The sequence below is a fragment of the Buteo buteo genome, chromosome 9 (genome assembly GCF_964188355.1).
Source record: "Buteo buteo chromosome 9, bButBut1.hap1.1, whole genome shotgun sequence".
Classification (NCBI taxonomy): domain Eukaryota; kingdom Metazoa; phylum Chordata; class Aves; order Accipitriformes; family Accipitridae; genus Buteo; species Buteo buteo.
The window spans coordinates 26,438,023-26,460,226 of record NC_134179.1 but is presented as its reverse complement, the minus strand read 5'-3'; the positions used below and the strand labels follow the sequence as shown (position 1 = coordinate 26,460,226).

Sequence of the window (22,204 nt, the reverse complement as noted above, 5' to 3'; positions counted from 1 at the left end):
CAAAGCCATGAAACAGAATTGCACATTCACTGAATGTTTTCTCTTCTCCTGCCTGCAGTTACAGTGTGTGGGGAGATGCTCTAACCAGAAGAAACTGCTGCTTTGTCTGCAGGCAGCCCTGCCCAAATGCTCCCTTTTCTCTCTGGTGATGTGTTTGCATGATAGAGGATCCTGTGGAAAGATGTTTTGAATTGTAAAAGGAATGAATTAGCTTTATTGTGCTGTGACCTAAATAGGATCATCAGATCAATCAGTCTGCTGCTTTTCCGTCCTCTCTGGCTTAGGTTGTGCTGCTTCTCCTTCTCATCTTCCTCCCTCTTCCCCCTGCCCCCTTCCCAGAGCCTGCAGCCATAATCCCTTAGGAGCATGAACAAAGGAGGGAGCTGCCCTCTTTAAAATAATACCTGCTTCCTAACTGCCCGTGCAGAGATGGGCTCCGTGCCCGGCTCCCCTGCCAGTTCACTGGGGCACAGGTCCTTCTTGGCTTTTTGTTGGGGTGGCTTTGGGATAAAGTACTTTTCCTCCTTTGTTCCTCTCCCCCGTGCATTCTCCTCCTCCTCTTCCTCCTGATCCCAGGTTTAATGAATTGCAATTTCTCAGTAGCCGGGGAAGTATCGTGCTTCACCAAGGCAGAGGTTGCCTTGAAAGAGGCCATTGTGAGCGAGCTGAGCTGGAGACAGGAGGGCAGCTGAACGGGGTGCTGCCCGGGACTGCCTTTGTGGAGGGAGCACTTTCGTTTTCCTGGAAGATGCCTGGAGAGGGCCGGCCGGGACTGGCTCTACGGGAGGGAGAGACTCCTTCTGACCACGAAGGGTTGACTCCTCTGGTGCACAGGGCTGGCTTCGACTCCATGTAAACACCAGCCAGTGGTCGATGGCACAGGCGGAGAGGGCCAGAACAGGCATAAAGCTCGGGCACGAGTTTTGAAAACGCTTGAGACATGCGGTGTTCTTATCTCAGGTGCTTGCTGTTTCTTAATGACGGAAGTCTCGCCTAGAAGTAAAGGTGCAGCCTTCGAGGCCGGGTGGTGTTGGTCTGAGCCAGGCAGGAGCCTCCTGACCTGTGGGAAGGGGTTTATAACCCGCCTTGGGTTCAGGCTTGCCCTGCAGACGCCTGGGTGCCTCCGCGCAGCCTGGAGAGGGGGTGCTTGGGGGTCAGCCCTATCGCCGCTCCCCTCCAGACACCGCAGCTGCTCAGAGGGGGCGGACGGGGTTGGCGGGGAGCGATCCCAAGCACACCCTACACGGACCTGTCCTCGCAGATGTGCTGGAAACAACTGCCCTCCAACAGCTTCTTCCTCGCGCGTCCATCCCGTGCCAGCTGCTGGAGGGTGGCACAGTGGAAACTTACTTCAAGCGAGTGACTGATGTGTCCGTAAAAGCAAAGGCATCGATTTAATTGTTTTGAGTACATCTGCTTGCCAACGTTTCTACTTTCCCTTTTGCTTATTGGAACAGAGACTCACTGGAAGAGCTCTCACCCTGCAGTTCCCGACTCAGTTGTATGGGTTTACTTTTTCTTTCCTCTTAAAATGCCATCAATTTTATACAGTTGTTTAATGGAGGATTTTTCCATTGTCTGAATAAAGTTGCTATGGCTTACAACTAAAAGTTTAGGTTTTGAGATGGTGATACATGCTAGTAGTTTGATGCATCATTCCTCTCGTGAACTTGATACGTGTGTTGGGTTTACATCTCCTTCATGAAAATAAGGGGTAAAATTTGTCTTGATTTGTGGGAGGGAGCAGGAGTGGGTTGCTTGAACTATTCTTGTGCTTTATTTGTGTTTTTTTTTAAACTTAGTACTTCCTAAATTTCGTACTGCATGTGTGCATAGGCTGATGAGTGGCAGTAGGGAGCAGAAGAGTTGATTCTCACCAATTCATTAGTGTCCCTGATGGACAGCTGCCGCTGGGCAGCTGCTCTGGCTGTGGTTACCAGCAACCCAACTATGTCCCTCTTCAACATTTGCCTTTTTATAAAGCCTCAACTTCTTCAGCGGATCTTGTGCACTAGTGCAAGGTTCAGGGCATTGACTTGCGAATGGGGGGGCTGGACAGGAAAGCCCCTCTCCCCCAGGGGCTGGCTTGAAATATTTCCATGGAAGCGGAGTATTTCCAGATTGTTTCACAGGCGCCGATGCTTTATGTTGCTGTGAATGTGGAGGATGGCTGTCCCAGATGGCTGTCGCAGAGCAGGTCAGCTGTAAAGCCCCTCTAAAGAGGGGAGAGAGCAGGGAGAGGAGTGAAGGAATGGCTGCAGTGTTTCAGGCACGCCATGCTCAAGCAGCCACTCGTGTTCACTTCTCTTCTGGGTGTACATGGCCTCTACTAGAAAGTAAAATCAGTTTAACCACGCAGGGATTAAAAACTATTATAATGTGAACTAAAAAAAGACACAGTTTTGCTAATGAGTGTGTTACACATTCATGATTTTGAGCGTGCTGTTTGGCACTGCATCTTGTGCCTCTCATTCTGTTTGCTTCAGTCTCTTGTTTGTTAAGGAGTTTCTTCTGGGGCAAACTTTGTAACTTAACAATCCCATCCTGTATGAAGTGAGAATTAGCATTTGCTGAAAATCTTCTCTGTATTTTCTGTATTCCTTGTGATAGTATCCTTGTATGGTGGCAAGTGAGTGTGATCCCTGCTTGTAAGGATGTGGGGGCTGAGGCGGTGCGTTAATATTAACTTGTCCAAGGTGAAGTAGGATGTGTGCCACAGAGCAAGGTCTCCCCAGTCTGCTACCTGTCTGTCAGTCATTTGCTTTTAAAGAACTGATACCACAGTGTGTGCACACCTACTGTTCATGCTGGGTTTATTCAGCTTTAACAAACTTTTACGTTTTTTCTCTCAAGGTAATTTTAGGTGGGTTTTTTGTTGCTGCTTGGGGGGGGGGGGTTGTGGGTTTGTCTGCGGGCTTGGCAACATTGGAGGCTAAAGTCCTTTATCTGTTTGCATAGTGACTACAATATAAATTTTCTCAGTGTCCCATCTTTTCCTTCTCTTCTCAGTGCAGAGAGGCAGGCTGTGGAGAAGCACACTTACTTCATGCTTTCAGCTCTAAGAGAAGTGCCATTAGAAGCCAATTGCGGTGATGGTTTCTTGTGACAGGAAAAGTGTTTTAAAAAAGCTGTATTGAGACAACATGCTGAATTTCTTGGAAGCCCGTGGGTTTGAAGTGGGGAAGAGTTTTTGGTCATTGTTGACCTAGTGCAGACTCTGAGAGATGCAGATACAAGTAGCCAACTGGCATTTCCTTTGGGGTATCCCCTCATGATAGCCGTTTTTGATGTTTGACCTCTTTATCAGCATGATCTGAGGGAAGGTGGAAGCAAAGGGGGATGAGGATGAGGATGAAAGGCATACGTCATCTTATGCATTGTTTGTACTGGGTTTGAATAGCTGCCTCCTTACTGGAGATCAGGGCTTGAGGACAGTGGCCAAGCACTTGTTCTCAGGCAGGAGAAAGGCTTCAGGGTGGGTTGAGGATCCAATAACAAAGAGCAGCACTGGACTTGGGGCACGTTGTCGCAGCCCAGTGTGAAATGGGGAAGGGCTCCCTGAGCCGTCCAGAGTACCAGGATCATGTTGATGCACGTGGCCTGGCCATAAAAAGGGAACAAAGTCTTGCTTCCCAGGGCTTGTAAGCCTCTGTGAGGTGCCATAAAGACCGCAGGGAGAATCTGTTCTGCTTCCAGTAGCCCAGTCTCCCTAACGTGCTAGCTTGAAACTGTCACCTTCCCTTGTGCAAATGCATGGTAGCTCCCCTCCCACTTACAGAGGCACTTTCTACATCCTAAAAAAGATCACCACCACACTAAAAAAGGAATTAGCACCTTTTGGGTTTGGTCTCGGATGGCAATGCTGCTGGAGTTAGAAATGGAGCCATTCTGCACTCACCTCCAGAGTGTGTCCAGCAAGTGTGCATTTCAGGTGGTTTTAATGATGTATGGGTGATGGCAAATTCCTAACAGGAGTATTATTGTGTATGTGATTTTTAAAAAAGCAACACTAAATAGTCATCTTGTTATCAGAGTTTGATGCCAGGGTCATTTTTTTGTGTAAGATGCATGATGGAAATCAATGCAAAACCAGAGGTACCTTCCCCACGGTTGCTGCCACGGCGGCAGCATGGTCTTGTGTCCTCTTGGCAGATGTGAGCCAGTCAAAATGTCTCTTGGACCAGCAGCTGCTGGAGAGACTGGCTACTAATGGCAGTTCTGGTGTCAAACCCGTGTTGTAATTGTAAAATCTCTGTGTTTGGAAAATCCTGATAAAGTCCTGATAATGGTGTGTTCAGACAATGGTGGAGGGACTTTGTTTATGGTCAGTTCTGCACGGTGCCAAGTCTCGGCCATTTGGTGAAACTTGGGAGTGAAGTTCCTGTGGAGCATCTGCTTTTTACATGCTGCACTCCAGAGGCCAGATCCTGCTGCAGCTTTGGGGTCAGTCTGAGCCCCCTGCTGCTGGCATTTTTCTTTTTCCCCGAGGAAAAAATCCTTCTCATTGTTAACCCGAGGGTGTTTCCTAAGCTTGCTTTGTGAGGGAGGGCTTGCTTCTTGAGCCTGAACATTGTGCGAAGGGCATGCCCTGCTGAGCACATTGATTTGGTGCTTAGCATTTTCTCTTTAACTTCTGCAAAATAGCAGTTCATTCCTAGGAAGGATGGCTGTGGACCTCTGTACAGATACTTTGGGTTTTTTTAAGGCATGAGTATATAATGCGCATCTCAAAAAGCTGGGCTATTTCATCTCTGTGCCCAAGTTTCATTTGATGAATAACAGGTTCTCTATTAGCCAGAAATAACTCGATTTTGTTGTCCGTGTATCTGGTCTGAGATGACGCTAATAAGAATAAATGAGGAGCGTTACTGAATGAAATTCAATATGTAAAATTAGTGGGCTGATGTCCCAGGCAGTGGCAATGACTACGGGGAGGAGAGCAGTGGATCTGGAAGGCTAGGCGATGCCGAGGGGAGACTGCATGTTACAGCCAGCTAAACCGCAGCTCCTGGGTCCTTAGTGAAGTGGGAGCGAGAGGGTAAAAAACAAAACAAAACACCACAACGGGGGGGGGGGGGGGGGGAGGGGGAAGGATGGGAGCGGTGGGAAAGCAGGGCATCCTGATTTGCACGAAAATGCAACGCTCATTTGCAACTGGAAGGCGGCTGCAGGGCAGCGGCTGGGGGCGGCAGCCGGCGGGGCGCGGGGGCTGCCTGCCCGCCGCCCCCCCCCCGCCCGTCAGCGGGCACCGGGGAGGTGCAAAGGGCGGGGAGGGAAGGTGCCGGCGTCTCCCTCTGCTCCGCCGGCAGAGCCGGCTGGCGCGACGGGACGGAGAGAAATCACCTGCCAGCTCGGACCTTACGGAGCAGCCAAACTTGGGGGGCGGAGGAGAGGAACGACTGAGTACACGCATGGGTAGCAAGGACGCCCGATTTTTGCTCCTGTGCAAACGAGAATAGCAATTAACTTTTTTTTTTTCCCCTCTTCTTCCTCCTGTTTCCCGTGTTGAAACTGGCTGTTTTCAGCCCACGAGGTCACAAGTAAGGAGGATAAATTCAGGCTAAAGAATTGTAAATGGTTTCGTGCGTCAGGAAGATCTAGACAGATTTAAAGTTGTGATTTCAGGAAAGAAAGGCGGAGGGGGAAAGCCGGGAGAAGAGAAGTCTGGCGTGCAGAGTTTGAACAGGCTCAGTCTGGAAAACAGTCACCTTTCTGCAGCTCCTGGGATTTCTGAGATTTAAACTCCAGGATCGCAATTCAGCACCTTGAACATGGTGGTTTTCATCAACACAAAGCTTAAATCTCTCATGAAATTTTTCAAGAGAAAGAGTAAGTAGTTGTGCGCGCTCACTGCCCGTTCGGGAGGCAGCCGAGTCCTGCAGGAAAGTGCAGTTCCCTTTGGCTTTGCTCCTGCTTTCCTGAAGCCTCTTTTTAAGATTTATCTCACTCTTCGTGGAGTATTCTGTAATGTGCAGAGGCAGCCTTATGAGGTCCCTTAGGACCTCTGCTTTGGGATACTGTTGCTTTGGAAGTCCTTTGTTGTGGTGGTTTTGAAGGAGCCAAACTTCTGGGTGTGAAAGGAGCAGGTCGGTGACAAGTCGTGCACAGGTGTCGCCTGCAGTCGTGCACCGGTGCCCTGCTGTGTGCTGGGGCATCCTCCCAGCTTCTCTCAGGAACCTGTCTGCCTGTGCGGCTGCTGAGCCCGTGTGTAGCTGTGGGCTTGTATCTGTGAAGTATCAACATAAAGCGTGTCGTAATGAGCCGAGTTTTGTCTTTTAAAGATGCTCTAGTTGCAGGACAGCTTTTAAAATCGCGATTCTTCATTTAATTCATGAAGACAGACGAATTGCACTAGGGAGAGTAGTTGGCAAATGTGCGCAGCCCTTCTGTCGGCTAGTTTTGATGACCATGGCTCTGATGAGCAGTAAACGTTAATTTTGGTATGGTAGGACTGCAGTCAGCGGGCTTGGCTGGAGTTTCCCTCTTCCTCTTCCTCCCCAGCCTTGCTGCCCTGCTCTGCCAGGGGACGGCGAGGGCGGCTTTCCGAGCACGCCGTTGACTATACCTATCATTTTTTCTGTAATATCGGGATGATTGATGCTGTAACCAGGTAGGTGGTGACTTGTCAGTTTGTTGTGATTTAGGTTTGACCTCTAGTTAGCAAGGACGGGAAAAGCAGGCACAGACTGAACATGTATCTGTCTTGTTGCAGCCAATATGTCTGCGGGGGGGGGGGGGGGGGAATGCTACCACAGAGATGAAGAGACCAATCGCAAGTCTTGAAAAACCTTTTTCAAGGTCTGATACTAATCTAAAAAAAAGTGAGGAAAGGCAGTTAAGAACCTCCCCTCCCACCCCAAGTCCTCTTAGGACAAAACAGGTGTTGAGCATTAGGCTGTGGATAGGTTTTTGAAGCTAAAGGCATAGCTTATTTTCTTTAACGAGTACTGATTATTTCCATCTGAAATGATCCTGGCAGACGTGCAGTGGTGTTAGGGAAGGACTCATTTTCAGATGGCAGGAGGCTGTTGCCTTCGTTTGCTTCGCAGTTTACACACCTCCTCTGCTACCACAGAGGCATCAGCCAAACTTCACACCAAGTGATGCTACAAGGCAGCGCAGCAGCGAGCAGTGCCCAGGCAGCAGGGAAAGCAAAGGGAAGGTGCGGAGCTGGCAGCGAGGCCAGCATGGCAGGTTCTTGGGAGGCAGCACAGCTGTAGTGGCTTTTTCTGCCTTGGGGAGCTAAAAGCAAGGATGTGCAGCACGCTGGCTGAAGACCAAAGGGTGCCTGAGGGATCATAAAGTATGAGCCCCAGCTGCCCTTTTTCTGTTTAGAGGGTAGAGGGATAAGGCCATTCAACTGTAGAAGTTTTTGTTGATGATAAGCCTCAAACAAAAGGTAATGGCTGTCTCTCAGGAAGCATAAATGATAAACAAATCTTAGCAATATGTGCTTTGGCTGATTCATTACTTGACTGTCTATAGGGAACTTTGAACTTGAGCAAGGTCTGTATTTTATTTTCACGTGTGTATTGGCTGAGAAGAGGTGGCCAGAACAAGCCCTCTTCAGTGCTGTTGTGCCCTGAGCAGTATTTGCCCAGGGAGTTGCTGTTGCCCAAATCTGCTTTCCGGTGACGGCAATGGGAAGTAGCTAATTTGTTGGCTTCACTGGAATCTTTGTTCCTGGTTTGAGCGAGTGTGAGGTCAGAGAAGGTTATTTCCCCAATACAAATGAACCTGTCGTAATCTCTCATGGCGACTGTCATATTCCCAGGGTCACCTTTGAGCAAGAGGAAGCTATCCTGCAATGCACAGCGCCTGGTGGGATCAGGGGACAGGGAAACCGATCTCGTTTGTGAAGACTGGGAGCTAGAGATGAGGAAAAACAGAGTTGCAAGTTCAGAGTAAATACGACAGCAAGTATACACACAGGAAGAGGGAAAGGTGTTTCCTACATAACATAAATTTAGAGTAGAAATGAGAGGAAGGTTTTTAACTGTCATGGAAGTGAGGTTCTAAGAGAGCGTTTTGATGGGACTACAGTGGCAAACAATCTTTTTTGTTTTAAGATGATGCGCAACAAACTTACCTGTGGGGTTTCATGATATAGTTATGTACAATAGCATTTAACTTTCTTATTATTGTCTCTCTCTGCAGCGGTTTCCAACCTAGATGAAGAGAGTAGATGGACTGTGCACTACACCGCTCCGTGGCACCAGCAGGAAAATGTCTTCCTGCCCTCCTCAAGACCACCTTGTGTGGAGGACCTGCACCGACAAGCCAAGCTGAACCTCAAGTCAGTACTGAGAGGTAAGATGCTGCTGCTGGCACAGATGTGTCCTAAAGGGGCGGTAGTTTTTGCCACAGACTTTGCAAACTTAACCAAATTGCAGGCTTCAGAAGAAACTTACTTGTTTTTCTGCCTGCAGCACATCAGGAACGTTAGTGGGATTTACCCACTCAAATCTAGGGACAGAGCAAAAATGCTTTTGCTATCAAGGGACAAGGAAATGTGTAACCTGGCAGAGCTCTCTAGAATGGAAAAGGGGACAATCTTGTGTGTTTTGGCCATTTCCATTCAGTTTTTGGAGTGTTTCCAAAATGGTACCTTCAATTTCAGTAAGTCCTGAGTTACTCCATTTATACTTCAGTGTAAGAACCACATCAGAGGTGTTTTCATTTGATGATTTCTTTTGTTCTTGTACAGTGTAATTTCCAGGGATGTGGCTACTTGTGAGAAGTCAGAGAAGGTGCTGAGGGAAGAGAAGGGAAATGGGGAACAGGGCACTCACAAGGACTCCTTCAGTAGTGAAAGTGCTTTCTTGCAGAAGGGTGCAGCACATCTTTAAGGACCAATTTTTACCCTTGGTACCTTCTTTGGGGGTGTACCTGTACAGTCTGGCACAGAAGGTGTTGTGTTGTGTTAGTGCAGCCATGAGGCCAGAGGCAGGCAGCTAGCGGGGAGGACTGCAGAACATCTGTCCCTGGGCCAGAAGTAAAGTTTGAAATTACAGCTTAATGTCTGTGTTCTGGAAATGGTTAACCTAGATTTTTTCTTTACATTGGCTACTTAACAAAGGGGGTTACCCTGCAAAGAGCCAACTCATTTCAAGTCCCTTTTTGTTTCAGCAGGAACTGCAGGTACTTTATACCTTGCAAGTTAACCTGATTTAAAAGAACATTGTAATTTTTTGTTTGTTTAACATGACACTTCTGCTTTTTAGAAGTGCAGAAAACTTCATTTTGTATGTCTGAATAGAGAAGTGCTTGGCTGCCCTATTTTATTTCTCTTGGCATTTCTCCAGTTAATTGATTTTCACCATCTCTTACTAGGTGCCTTTTGTTATCATTTAATAGGGGAATCTTGACAGCCAGTGTTATTAGCTCATGCATGGCTCAGCAGATAGTGTGTGTGTGTGTCCTCTTATTACTGGATTAATACATTTGTACAGCCCTTTAGCCTTGAAATGTTTACTGTTCCCTTGCAGGCACACTTACCAGTTCTTCACAAAAGAAAAATATTTGCCTGCTTTAGATTAAAAAGAATACTGCTTGTGGCTAGCTTTTTGTAAACTTTTAACTACTCATTCTTCTATTTTTCTCTTCTCTGTTTGGGACTATTATCAAAGAAAACTGCACAGGCTAAAAAGCTGCTCTCATTTTCTTGTGTTTTATCAGAAATTTATCTACTGCAGTTTCCTGTTCTATTTCAATAAATGTATATCTAACATATTTGTGTGAAACTAAGCAATATATGCTGCTTCCCCCAGCTTACACATCTGAAGTTATTTCAGTCTGCTGGGATTTTTCTCTAGAGCTGCTACTCTTTATAAAACAAAAGCTATTCAGTCCTACTGCAACTTACCAGTTAGCCATTTGTGTTAAATAAACTGGCTTGTGCCGATGATGTAGGGCTCCTTGGCAATGAAGTGAATTTCAGTTTCATGCTTTCAGGGCAGTAAGTGAGAGAAGAAGCTGTGATGCCTTCACCAGACCTCAAGTTGCTGACATAGTCAACAAAACTCTGCTATTTATTTATTTTACCTCCAGCTCTTTCCCTGGGCCATATTTATTCCCTAAGAGCAGTTTTAAAATAACTCTTTGCTGTGGCCTGTAGCTGTCCTGAGTAGCTACAGCATGAATTTAACACGATTTTCAGCAATTTCATTCTTGCTGGTCGGGGTTCTGAGTAGTAAGAGAGGTACTGAGTAAAGTTTTATCAGTTTTACTCCGCTGCTTCTTCAACCAGCACTGTGAAATTAGGAAGATGCCAGTGCTTCTGATCACATTTGGAGGATTGGGTTAAACGTTCTGTAGCCAGAGCTGAGTTTCATTCAGTGTGAAAGGGCTGTTGAAATTGTGACGTAATTGTGACAACTGCTGAACTGCTTTTCCACCTGCTGCTTTAGAAAAGACAGAGTTTTCTAAAGCTTTTTAATGGGTAGGAAGTAAATTCAATGCTATGTGATTATAGGATAGAAGACCTTGGAGAAAAGTAGTCTCATGAGAAGAAGCACTGTTGGGCTATCATGGGAACTTTAATTCTGCTTTTCTTGGCCTCATGATGAAGCTTGCATTTTGATGTCTTTTTGGTGTTTCAAATTCAGGGGTTGGGGTGAAGCATGGGGCAGTAGAACAGCTGTATGTGACCCGATGTGCTGCATGGGTGGTGGGGAATGAACAACGTTGGATGACAAGGTGTGCCGTACTCTGTGCAGGAAACAGTGGGATGAATCCCCCCATTCTCCAGAAAGCGTTTGCACAAACGGGAAAGGAGTAGAACAAAAGCAAAAATAATTTTTTCGTTGTTGGAAGTTGGAGATGAAGTAGTGGACATGCATGGCAGTGGAGAAATACTTAGGTTTGGTAATAGGGGAAACTTCCTCACTGAAGCGCTAAAATAAATTTTTGGGGCCGTGAAATCATTGGAGGTTTTTAAGAACAGGTGAGAGAAACACTACTCAGAAATCATTTATGCATATTTTATCCTACCTGTAGAGGAGGTTGGGAAGGAAGAGATAATCTCTGGTGGTCCCCTCGAACCTGGTGATGTGGTCCTGAGGGCTAGTAGCTCTAGTAGCTATAGTTCAGACCATTGAAACATGTTTGACAGTTTTCCAGTTCTGTTCTTGTTTGGATTATGAGACCTGACATTGCTGGTACATAGCAATTTGATTGCAGGCTATTAATTTGTTACTGCATTCATTGCTCCCCCAGTGAATGGAAAAGTAAGTGTAAAACTTAGGTAACAAATAGTAATTCACATGCAGAGCACAACAGTCATTTAAATGACCTGTAAAGATACTGAATGTATAAAATCTTTCAAAATGATTCAAGCAAGGTATTCCTTTCTATCAAGGTGTTTTCACCCATCTAATACTAACCAGATGAAATCCTGGCTAGCTTTTAAGACAATGCAAGGTCAAACCTATTTATTCTGGTACAATTTTAACAGCAGATTTTTGACAGCATAGGTCTAGATAAAAAAAAAAAATCTAGTGGAATAGATAAGAAGCTGACTGTTGTCTAGAATAAACGTTTAAGCACCACTTAAGGACCAGAAAAGCTATTTTCACTGCTTATTCTTAAACTGGCTTAGGAACAGAAGTTAGGAATAGCAATATTAAAATGTATGATATCTAACCTGTCTTGAAAAATCAAGTATTCTGCTTGGTGATCTCTGCACGCTCTGCATACCTTTACAGGAAGCAGTGTTGTGTTTGGAGGAGGAAGAGATTTTTTTAATTTATTTTTTGTGCAGTTTATTATTTTACTTCGTATATTATATATTGAAGTGTCCTCTGCTTATCACACTGGGGAAGTGGATGCAGCATGTGGTAGTAGATGTTGCATGGGGAGATTTTTTAGATTTTCGTACCTATGAGCTGGCCTTTTACTCTTCTGAAATCAGGGGGAAATATTGTGCTTTTCCTTTATGAAGCTACTTTCAAGTATACATGGTGAGATCTTGCATTCAAATTTGTTCATAACTGAGGTAAAGCTATGTATCCTCCTTTAGGCACACAAGTGCTCAAGTGCCACCTGAAGTTTTAAAAAGCAGTATTGTCCAGTAATTTGAATTAGAAAATGAAGCACCTGGAAGCTGGAAAGTTTGTGGTGCACGGTATATCTGTTCTTGAGAACTGAAGTGGCTTTATGTAACTTATATTAAAATTTAAAGTTGTCATTGACTAAAATCAGTGGCTTGATATGTTTAACCCAGGCTGCGTTACTACATTTTAAATGAAAGCTCTCAGTGGCTTAATCTGGTGGCTGAAGCAGAAAAGCAAATTCAGCTGCACTTCACAGCCACCGTACCATTGTAATGTGATTTAAATGTTTAGAAAATGATGCAGTCATGGTGATAGTTTTTTTTTTTTTTAATGTTTTGTTTGCATTGGATAAAACAGGATCTCCTTTTCTTTGGGGAACGAGCCAGGACCTTGGAGTGCCTGGTGGAGCAGATGGGGCGACATGTGCCATCCAAGGTGCCTGTTTCCTTACCCTCGGGGCCAAACTGCTCTAACTGGCCTTTCCTGAGAGCCTATCTTAAGTGGCCTCTTCGTTGTGTTTTCACAGTCACCTTATGGAAGGTGTTTCCCAGCATACAGACATTCAGATAGAAACAAATCAATATTGACCCTTGAGGAGTTTTGTGTGACTCTGCGCTCCATGTCACTGTTTCCTCCTGGGGAGTCGTGAAAATAGGAGATGAAGATGACAGATGAGAAGGAAGAGCTGAGGCTCTGCATGGGGTCAGAATGCTCAAATCGATCCTCTCCCCTTACACCGTGTGCTCTGCTTCAAGGCTGAAGGGCTGCTTGACTTACTATTCAGTCTCATGTTGCCAGTATCTACTGAGTGGCTGGACCAGCTCTGAGAGTCTGGTCTGGACAGTAGCAGAGCTATGAATTTAATGTTGTTCAGAGTGGCATTGGTTCATTTAAGGCAGACCGTTATCTGTGCTAAAGGGGCAGTGCCACATACTGCAGTGTTTCCTACAGCTTTTTTGGTCGGTGAGGCCAAGAAGTTGAGTGGGTGTTCGACCAGCGTCAAGAGGGTAGCGCCATAAAAGAGCCCTCATCCCTGACACAGTGCGTTGACAGGTCTGGCTTGTTGCTCTGCAGCATGGTCATGTTTCAAGGACCATAGTCTGAAGAAGTCCATAAAGTACAGCGGTCTTCAGCTGGAAGCACATATACAGTAGCAGTAGTATATAGCAATGACACAAATATTTGGTAAGAAAACTAAACTGAGGCTAATCCTCATTTTGCTAACTGTACTATAAAATGACAAGCAGTAAGGCATGAACCGTGAAGACAGGGAGGAGACACAGCACAGTTGTGGCGTTGCTTTGCTTAACTGCTTAGAGCGTGTCATAAGTGTGCCCGTCCACCTGTGCCGGGACAGGTTTGCAGCATTAGCAGGGTGTTCACAGGTGTAGGTCCAGTGTCCTAAAGGAAAGCCAAAAGTAATCTGGAATGCACTGGCCTCAGATATTCTTGCAAATTATGATGAAGTGAAGGAACAGAAAAAAATTTTCCTATCATGCACTTGAACCCTCTTTGCTTCTGCATTTTTCAAACTATCCTATATTCTCCCTCAAACACAGATATAAGTCAGTTGCAGGGATAGAAGCCAGACCAGGGCATATATAGCCAGATTTCCAATGGGCAGTTATCTTCCAGTTCCTGCAATTAGCAGCGTAGAGCACTTGGTTTAAATCAAGAAAAAAGTGGGGAAGGACAAGCTCCACTGTTGTGCGTTGTCACTTGTCCATGAGTTGAGAGACAGCAGGCATAAAGGGGAGTGATGAAATAACCGTGTTAATGTTAAAGGGCAAACACAGCCAGACTGGAATGATGTCAGGCTGTCAGGCGATAGCCAGCTCCTGAAGGGTCTTGTGGACACTCTCTCTGCACAGTTCGAGTTGCAGATGAGGGGCAATGTCTTGTTGCACGCTGCTGGTTACTGCCCAGCCTGGCTGTCCTTTCCAGCGGCTAACGAGGTGTCAGATACGTACTGAGGAAGGTGTAGGAGTAAACAGTGGGAACAGTCCATATGCTGACTTTCATACTCCTTTTTAGACTGTAGCTGCGGAGACTTCCTGCACAACTGCCTGTACTTTGTGCCTTCCTCCCCTGCCCCCAGGGTAATTGTGTTGATTCAAGCTATGTACATAATATAGGGCTCGTTGTTCCAATGTCTGCGATGATTCATTTATTATCTCATCTTCAGAAGAGCTGGATTTGGCTGACTGTAGCTTCTGTTTAGCTTTGTTGGCCAAATTCAAGGAATGTATTTAAGCAGCAGTGATTGAAACACTTGATTTGTTTTCCAGAAGACATCTGGTTAGCATTGTCAAATAAAACCGGATTTAAGTAGTTACTCATAAAGCCTCTATTATGTCTTGCTGCAAGACCCTCCAGACAGGTATGTGTTTAGCCTTTGTTTTCTCAGTGCATCTGCCAGATCACTGTTCAGATGAGCAATATTAGGGTCAGCCCTACTAGTCGATAATCCTGCTGAGAAGATTATGGACTTAAAATAATCTTATGTTTCATTAAAGAGCTGCAAAATAGGGTGGAACCACTTTATTAACAATAGATCTGGTTCAGGTTCAGAGAGATGTCAAGATGTGAGCTCCCTACCAACTGGAAACCTTAATGAAGTAAAACACCATTAAAGGCTAGGGGTAGACCATATGTTCCTGAAAGGCCTTGGAGCTGTAAAATCAAAAAATAGAAATCAATTTACTTATTTCAACAGTCAAGTTGGTACCAGAGGTTCTGCCCATGTATCCTGCCCTTTTTACTGTTCCTGAATTAATTCACAGTATGTCTGTTGATGGTTTTGGCCAAGTTCCATACTCTAACTGCCCTTTCCAATAAGGAATTTTAAAAAGTGAATATGCAAATGAAACTAAGCAGAATTTGACTGGGAGTCTACACTGCACATGTTTGAAAGCTGCTCTTGTGCTGAAAATTGAGCTACTCAGAAGCACTTAGGTTCCCTATTTTAGGTTTAGTTATATAGTGCAGTGCTGAGTGTAAAAACATACAGGGTGGCTATATGTAGATTGATTGCATGATATACATGATAAGTGAAAGCAGTTCTAGTGAAAGGGTTAAAAGAAGGTGAACATTTCTTTAAAAATAACACTAATGATACTATTTTTTTCCTAAACCAGATTAATGTGTTTTCTGAGTGTTTTATAATACAAGTCAGAATCAGTAGGAAGATTTAACTGAAAGATTATCGAACCTCACCCCATTGCAGATCTGTGCCTTTAGTGGAGAGAAGAAATTGAACTGTTACTGTCTGTGATGTAGTATCAGTGCTAGGTAAAGCAACTTCCATCACAAGGAATATCAGACTTTTGGTTGTTTCCCTTTTTGCTTTTCTTCCTCCTTCCTCTCCTAGAATGGGGTGTTACACATGGTTGTTTGCAGCACTTTAGATAGCTTTGAGTTTAACATTAAGTGTCCTAGGAGAAAAAAACAATAAAAATGCTCTTCATATTTTTATATTAGCTGTGTTCGGTTGTCTAAGAAACAACAAATATCCATAAAAATGCCAGAGAAAAAGCAGGGAGAATGACTTTAATGCCAGCATCAAACACGCAAAAGGAAGCAAATAAACTGTTAAACTTAAGACATCTTGTCAGCACTAAATGTAGTCGTATAACACACTTGCAGAAATTTAAATTAGCTCAAGACAAACGGTGATAATTATTTTGAGCACTCCCCAGTGACAGCTTGTTAACAAATATAATTTGTAATGGCTGTTGCATTTTGGTGCCATTAAAAAGGTTTTCTGTATGGCTAAATCATGCAGATTACCTGGGGAATTAAGGGTGGGATTAAATGTATTTGTTTTTTAAAAGCTGCAAGAAAAGAAAGAAAGGAGTGATTAACGTGTTTGCATTGATTTAACCCTGTTGAAGGTATTTTCACATTGCAGAGCTCCTTTCAGTCTGGATCCTTCTTAAAGACTTGCATCTGATTTGGACCCTTGAAAATGAGTCTAACTGCATACTTGATACACTTTAATGTTGCACTTTCATGCCCCATCCTTGTCCTAGTGCAAGCATCTGTGCAGCTGAGCCCTGAAGCAGCTTGGAGAAGCCAATCTGGAAGGATGGGCTTCCCAGCCTGGCTGGGCGTCCCATTACAACGTCAGGATGCTCTTCCCAACAAGGCAGTGAGCACTTGTGCGTTGGAGAGAATAGACCTAACGTAAATACATTTGGTTGCTTTCGGTAGGATTTCTCTGCAGTATCCATTCAACAGACTGCTCCGTTGCAGAGTCCAGCAGCCCTCTGTTAGGGTTACCTTCATCCCGTGGAGCCCAAGACATCTTTGTTTCTGGGAAACTCCCCACAGCATCTGATATTAAAAGCTACCTGTGTGGCTGGGCTTGGCTGCTAATTCAGAGAGGGAACACATAAGTCTTAAATTTTAAGTCTAGTAGACCTTTCTCGTTAGTCATCAGATAAGAAGGCCTTGCAGTAAACAATTAAGTTTTGCCAGTGGGTTAAAAACTTGCCGCTTCATATGGCACTTGCTTGTGGAAGAAGCCTGTTGGGTACCAGTGTTCACTGTCTCCAGGCTTGTCTTATGGTTTTCTGTATGTACTGATAAAAATAAAGATCTAGAAATAGTGACATAAAATTGCATTTGGGGGGAAGAGAGAGGAATAATAGGCAAGATAGCTGGATTGGCAAAGGCTGGTATTAGCCAAAGCATCTAGATTGAGCTGTTGAGCAGAAGTTTTTTCAGCTGGGTTGCCACGGTACTACATCTGTTGCAATTCCTGACCCATTAAAATGGGAGTCTGAACAAAACAGCACACTGGATATATCACAGCTGAAGTTCATGAACTTGCTTTGCAGTCAGCATTGGTTACAGTTCAGTTGTTACACAAGTGCATCATTGCTGTGGCTTTACAACATATTTTAAAGCTTTGATATAGAAGCACTCCCTGTGATAGTCAAGTTCTGCAGATGATACGGGGATTTATACATTTAAGGGAAATGGGCTTTGATCCAACTTGAATGAATTTTTGGGAGGAATATAAAGTGGTAGAGGCAAGCTGTCTGCCTCATATTTAGATCCAGGGACAAAAATAGATGCTGCATTGGAATTAAATTGAGCTGCTTTTTTTAAAGTCATATTTAGCATGAGATATTTGTCGAAAACAAGATTGCCTTTGTACAGCTCTGCTTTTATATTAGCCTGTTTCATCGACACAAAGAGAGCTGTGCATTCTTATCCCCAGTTTACAAATGAGGGACTCATAAAGAGTCACAGAGCAAAAGGCAGTAATTTTAGTTAGCTTTACTAACCAAAGAGACCTTTGAACTAGGGCATCTGTTTTAATTACAGTCTCAGGCATAATCATTCTCAACAAGCTCTTTATCTTGAAAAGTTACCTCCCTGAAATTCCCCAGTTAACTGTGTAGTCCAGAGTTACCTTGGTCTTATCCACGTCTTACTACCTCTCTGCAAGTAGACAGAGTGTCAGCTGTGCCCTTGAAGAGGTCCCAGTTTGGTAGGTGTGCTCAGAGCATGTCTCGGTACACACCAGTGCGACCAGTCCCACACAAGATCTACCTGTGGCTGTTACACTTCAGGTGGCAACTTTTTGCATAGCATTTAGAGCACACTGTTAGGAATTTGGAGATTTAGCCGGTGCTCATCTCATCCTTAAAGAATTTAAATTCATATCTACATGAAAAATACTTTCTTAACTTGCAGTACTGTATTTTAAGCAACTGTTGGATAAAAAGCACATAATCCTCAGAAGCAGAGATGTTGAAATCCCTGTTATGTTCTGCCCCTCGCGAGGGGGATGCCCGCAGCGTTGGACCCAGCTTTGGTCGTTACTTGTGTGGTGAGGACGAGAGTTAAGGCACCTCAGGTTCTTCCTTAGTTGACTTACCCTGAGGTGCCTTGCTGTATACCTATGTGCTGCAGGCAGAGTGTAGATACCTGCTTGGACTCTGCATTTAGGAGGCATACACGTGAAATTTAGATTCCGTTGTCTCTGTCTGTAAATGTTCTTGACTGGATCTAACCTGAAGTGATTTGCTTAGATGCAGCAATGCCGGATGGGGAATCCAGGTCTTCTGACACTTACACCTGTCTGTCGCCAACCCACGAAGTCTTAGTTGTCTCAGCCTAACTGGAAAAACAAATTCAAAATATGCATGAAGTAAATTAAAATGATAGGCAGTTATTTTTCAGCTTTGAAACGTAAGGTTCTTCTAAAACAAAAAGCAGGGATACTGTATATATTGCAATTGTTAAAGTGCAACATGACCTATAAAGTAATGGGTCATTTTTAAAAGTTCGCTTTTACCAGATGAATGTGTATTGTACTGCAGTCTGTCTGGTTTTAGGTGAAATTTTGAAAAGCTGCTTGTAAGATAGTGTTTGTAGTTGTGACTTAGGGAGGAATGTGGTTTGTGGGTATTTACAGAGGAAGGACTTGGCTACGATGTTTGAAGATTAAAGAAAAAAAAAAGATTTCAGACCTCAGGGAGTAGAGCAGTTTTCCAGTGATATGTGCAGTGAATGGATAAATGTGTTTTAATATACTAGTCAGCAGATTTATTTCTATAGTTGACAGTTTAGCTGACTCTTGCAGTTATAGCCTCTCTAGTAAAAAAAAAATAATAAAAAAATCTCACTCTATAAAATACAAGTTACAACATGAAAGGCTCTGCCAAGAAGTCACCGTGACTTTAGCTGAGATAATTTTTCAAGCATGCAGATGCAGCTGTCAGCTCGTCGCTTGTCCCTTCTTGCTGACGAGGAGACAACAGGGGATGGCGCAAAGGCAAGCGAAGCCTGTGCTGGTCTTTCCCCTTTCTCTCTCTGCAGCGGGGGTTTCTGTCTCGGTGGCTTTGGGCAGCTCTGCTCCTCCAGGAACCTGCTGCTGGTCTGACTGGCATTCTCTCTTTGGGTTTTAGCAATTGGTCTTGAGTTCCAGGTGCTGTTCTTGGAAATGAGGCAAATTCAGGTGTTTCTGGGACACTATCTCTCAGTCTTTCATTGCTTGACCCATCCAGGAGGATGGCCAGTTATGCTAAGCAAATCGGAGCTATTCAGATGTCTGAATAACCTTGATGCTGATTTTCTAAGTTTATACCTGTGAATATTGTGGTAGTTTAATTCTTTAACCAGTGTCTTTACTGGTTACTAATAACTACTTAGAAACATAGAAAAGTGGATTTTTTTTTTAATATTAAACTCTTTAATACATGCTTGTGAGAGTATGTCTGAGTGTGTACCTGTGGATGTAGATGGCTACAGAGCTTAAGGCCTGATCCTGCAACAGTCACGTGAGCAGTGTTTACTTATACGAGTAATCTCATTAGGGCTAATTTAGGGAATGATGGTTACGAATTCAGGCCAGAGGCATGGAGGACTGGTCCAGGGTGGTGGCAGAAAGCTGTGCCTCTGGGCTGCCGCTGGGGCTGCACCTTGGGGAGATGGCCCAGGCTCAGATGGGATCCAGCCCTGAAAACCAGCACCCTGGAGCCTTTCTGCCTGCTGCCAGGTCAATACAGGGTGCCCCAACCCTGGCAGGCAGAAGAACAGTTTTGGGAAGAGCCTCATGAAAAGTGGCACCTAGTCTTATACAGTTCATTTATGATTAAAAAAAAAAAAAAAGAATTAATGGAAAACTTCTGAAAAAAAACCATGAATCCATCTCCCCCTGACCAGTTCTGCTGCTGGCAAGGCAATGCGTTTTCCTTCATACAAACTTGGAAGATACTGCGACTAGTTTTAGTGGTAGGAAGCTCAGCAGGTATGAAATGTTACTTAAGTTGGTTAAAGGAGAGGAAAAGAGCCAACTCATCCTGTCCCCTCCCAGCAAACCCAGCCCTTCTTCCATTGCGGAGCAGTGCAGTGTGTAGGTCTGACTAAGCAGACAAGGTAAACATTAATCCTGGTTTTCCATGGTAATACCATGTCAGACGAATTACTGAGGTATCAGTGCTGTGCCTTCTGTTCACTCTGGTGATTTGTGGCTCAAATTACCATGTAAGAATACTGTTTCAAGTTGTTGGAAAAGCAGTAAATCGCCTCTGCGTGTGAGACTTGCTGCTGTGTGTTATTGGCTCAGGGTCAGATGCAATTCCATGTGAGTTCCTCGTATTAAATGGAGAGGAGGTCTGGGCTGAGAGGCCTTGGAAGTATTTTCATATGCATGGCCTGACTGCCTGTCACAGAGGCCATATGATTTTACACAGAGAAGTCAAGTTATTCACAGCAGCGCTGAATTCAGTGCCTGTGGCTCAGAACTCTGGTGCAGAATGGCAGTCAGCTCGGCTGAGCCCTCGCTCTCAGCGTGGTGCTGCTGGTGCTCGCCTGTTCCCCCACGTACTCAGCGGGAGGGAAGAGAGCTTTCCTAGAGCAGCTTTCCTACTTACTCTTTCCTAGACCAAGTATTTCTAGCTTCTTCGTCGGTATTTTTTACACAAATGAAAACCTTTTATCTGAAAAACACAAACATGATTGCTTACAGAAGACCATGTGCACCTTTAATAATAGCGATGAGGTTGCAGGGGTTGCCTCCAGCTAGAACAGTTTTTAAACAGAAGTTGTCACCCATGGTCTGGCAGTGGCAGTAGCTTCAGTTAGATGCAGTGATTGACCTTGTGTTGCACTTGCGGGCTGTTGCAGTGTGAAGTAAAAGGTATCTGCCTAAAACCTCTGCTGAGGTTTGTTGGCCTCGGGTGCCATCCACGGTGTGTGTTTCCTGCTGTGCTGCAAAATGTACAGTGACAGTGCGTATATAGAAAAGCTGTTCTTAGGGACAAATCACCTTTTCGTTGGTGTGGTTCACCTGGCAGTTTATAGCAGTTCTCTTGGCTTCTTCAGCAACGTCGCTGCAATAGTTTCTGATGTTACAGGGACCTTGTTTTGTGGACAAATGGCAGTTGTGAGCTTGATAAACAGCCAGTTTTTTATTGTCAGTCCACTTGAACTTGCGGTGGACTTGAGACCTTCAGTGTTGGCTTCCTTAAGTTTTTGGAGCTCTTCTGGGCTTCATGAAGTGCACTATTCATCATCTTCATCTCCTTCGTTAGGAGAATCAATAAGGTCAAGCAGTTAACATCAGAGCGTGTGTCTATCACGCTCTAGAAGAGCCCATCGCCCTTGGGGTGTGCCACGATGCCTGGTGTTGGAGAGTCTCAGGCGTGGCCAGCCAGGACCCTGGGCATTACCCCAAGAATGGGAGGAAAAAATAGCTGCATTCTTACATACTCCTGAAGTTGTATTCGTCTGTCTTTGTGGTGATTAGCAGCTGATCTGAAGGTAAAACTTGCAGTGTCTAAGTTGACAACTTAGCATGTTAACCCATGGTACAAGTTGACGCAAGTCTTTGGACTGTCTTGTTCTGCCGCAGCCTGCTTATCCTGTTGATTTGTAGCTCAGACCGACAAACAGCCAACCCATCAGGGTGCTCACATTTGTGAGTGTTATGTGCTGGATCTGGCTGGATCCAGTGCCAGATTTGGAAGGGCGGTGGAGGAATTTGTTTTACTGCGCTTGCTGGCAGTCATTTTTCACCCCCTCCTGAAGTACAGCAGCTGTTTGCCAGATGCATGCAGTGTCAGCATGCTTGCATGTGTGAAACAGGTAAACCCTCTGCTCCTGAGATGTAGCAATTGATCTGGATCTCAAAACCCACCACCACCGTCCTTGGTCCTCAAATTGAGAGAGAACTAACAGGCTCATGCCATACTGCCCTTTTTGACCCCATACAGAAACACGTGATAGACGAGGACGTACATTTGGCTCTGATGGAAATGGCTAGTTGTCAAACTGTAAGCTTGCCTTCTTGATGTGCATGTGCAGATACAGGGGAGTCTGTACTGATTAAATCCTCATAGAGCTGTGGTTGTTCAAGGTCCCTTAACCCATCGGCACAGAGTCCTCCAGACCTCCGTCTCAGAAGCAGCTGAGGATAACAGAGGAAATGTATGCTGGAGTTGCAAATTCTAACTCCACTTAATCATTTGCCAGGCAAAAGCCGCTCTAAAACCTTGCCCTCAATATAAACATTGCATGTTTTCCATTTTAAGGGGTAATCAAAAGATCAAGATAGGGAGACAGATGATACAGTCACAGAAAGTCTTTCTCCAGCAAGTGATGATAAAAGCACTTTGTGTCATGATAATGCCTGT

General features: G+C 44.7%; 1 protein-coding gene across 5 annotated transcripts in view; it reads left to right on the top strand.

Moving 5' to 3' along the window:
- NHSL1 (NHS like 1) overlaps window positions 1-22,204 on the top strand; it is a 189,905-nt gene that overhangs the window by 127,263 nt on the left and 40,438 nt on the right. For all 5 annotated transcript variants that reach the window (XM_075035821.1, XM_075035820.1, XM_075035819.1 and 2 more), the window contains exon 2: window positions 8,158-8,310. In XM_075035821.1, coding sequence (XP_074891922.1) covers window positions 8,158-8,310 — 153 coding nt within the window. The remainder of the gene's footprint in view (window positions 1-8,157; window positions 8,311-22,204) is intronic.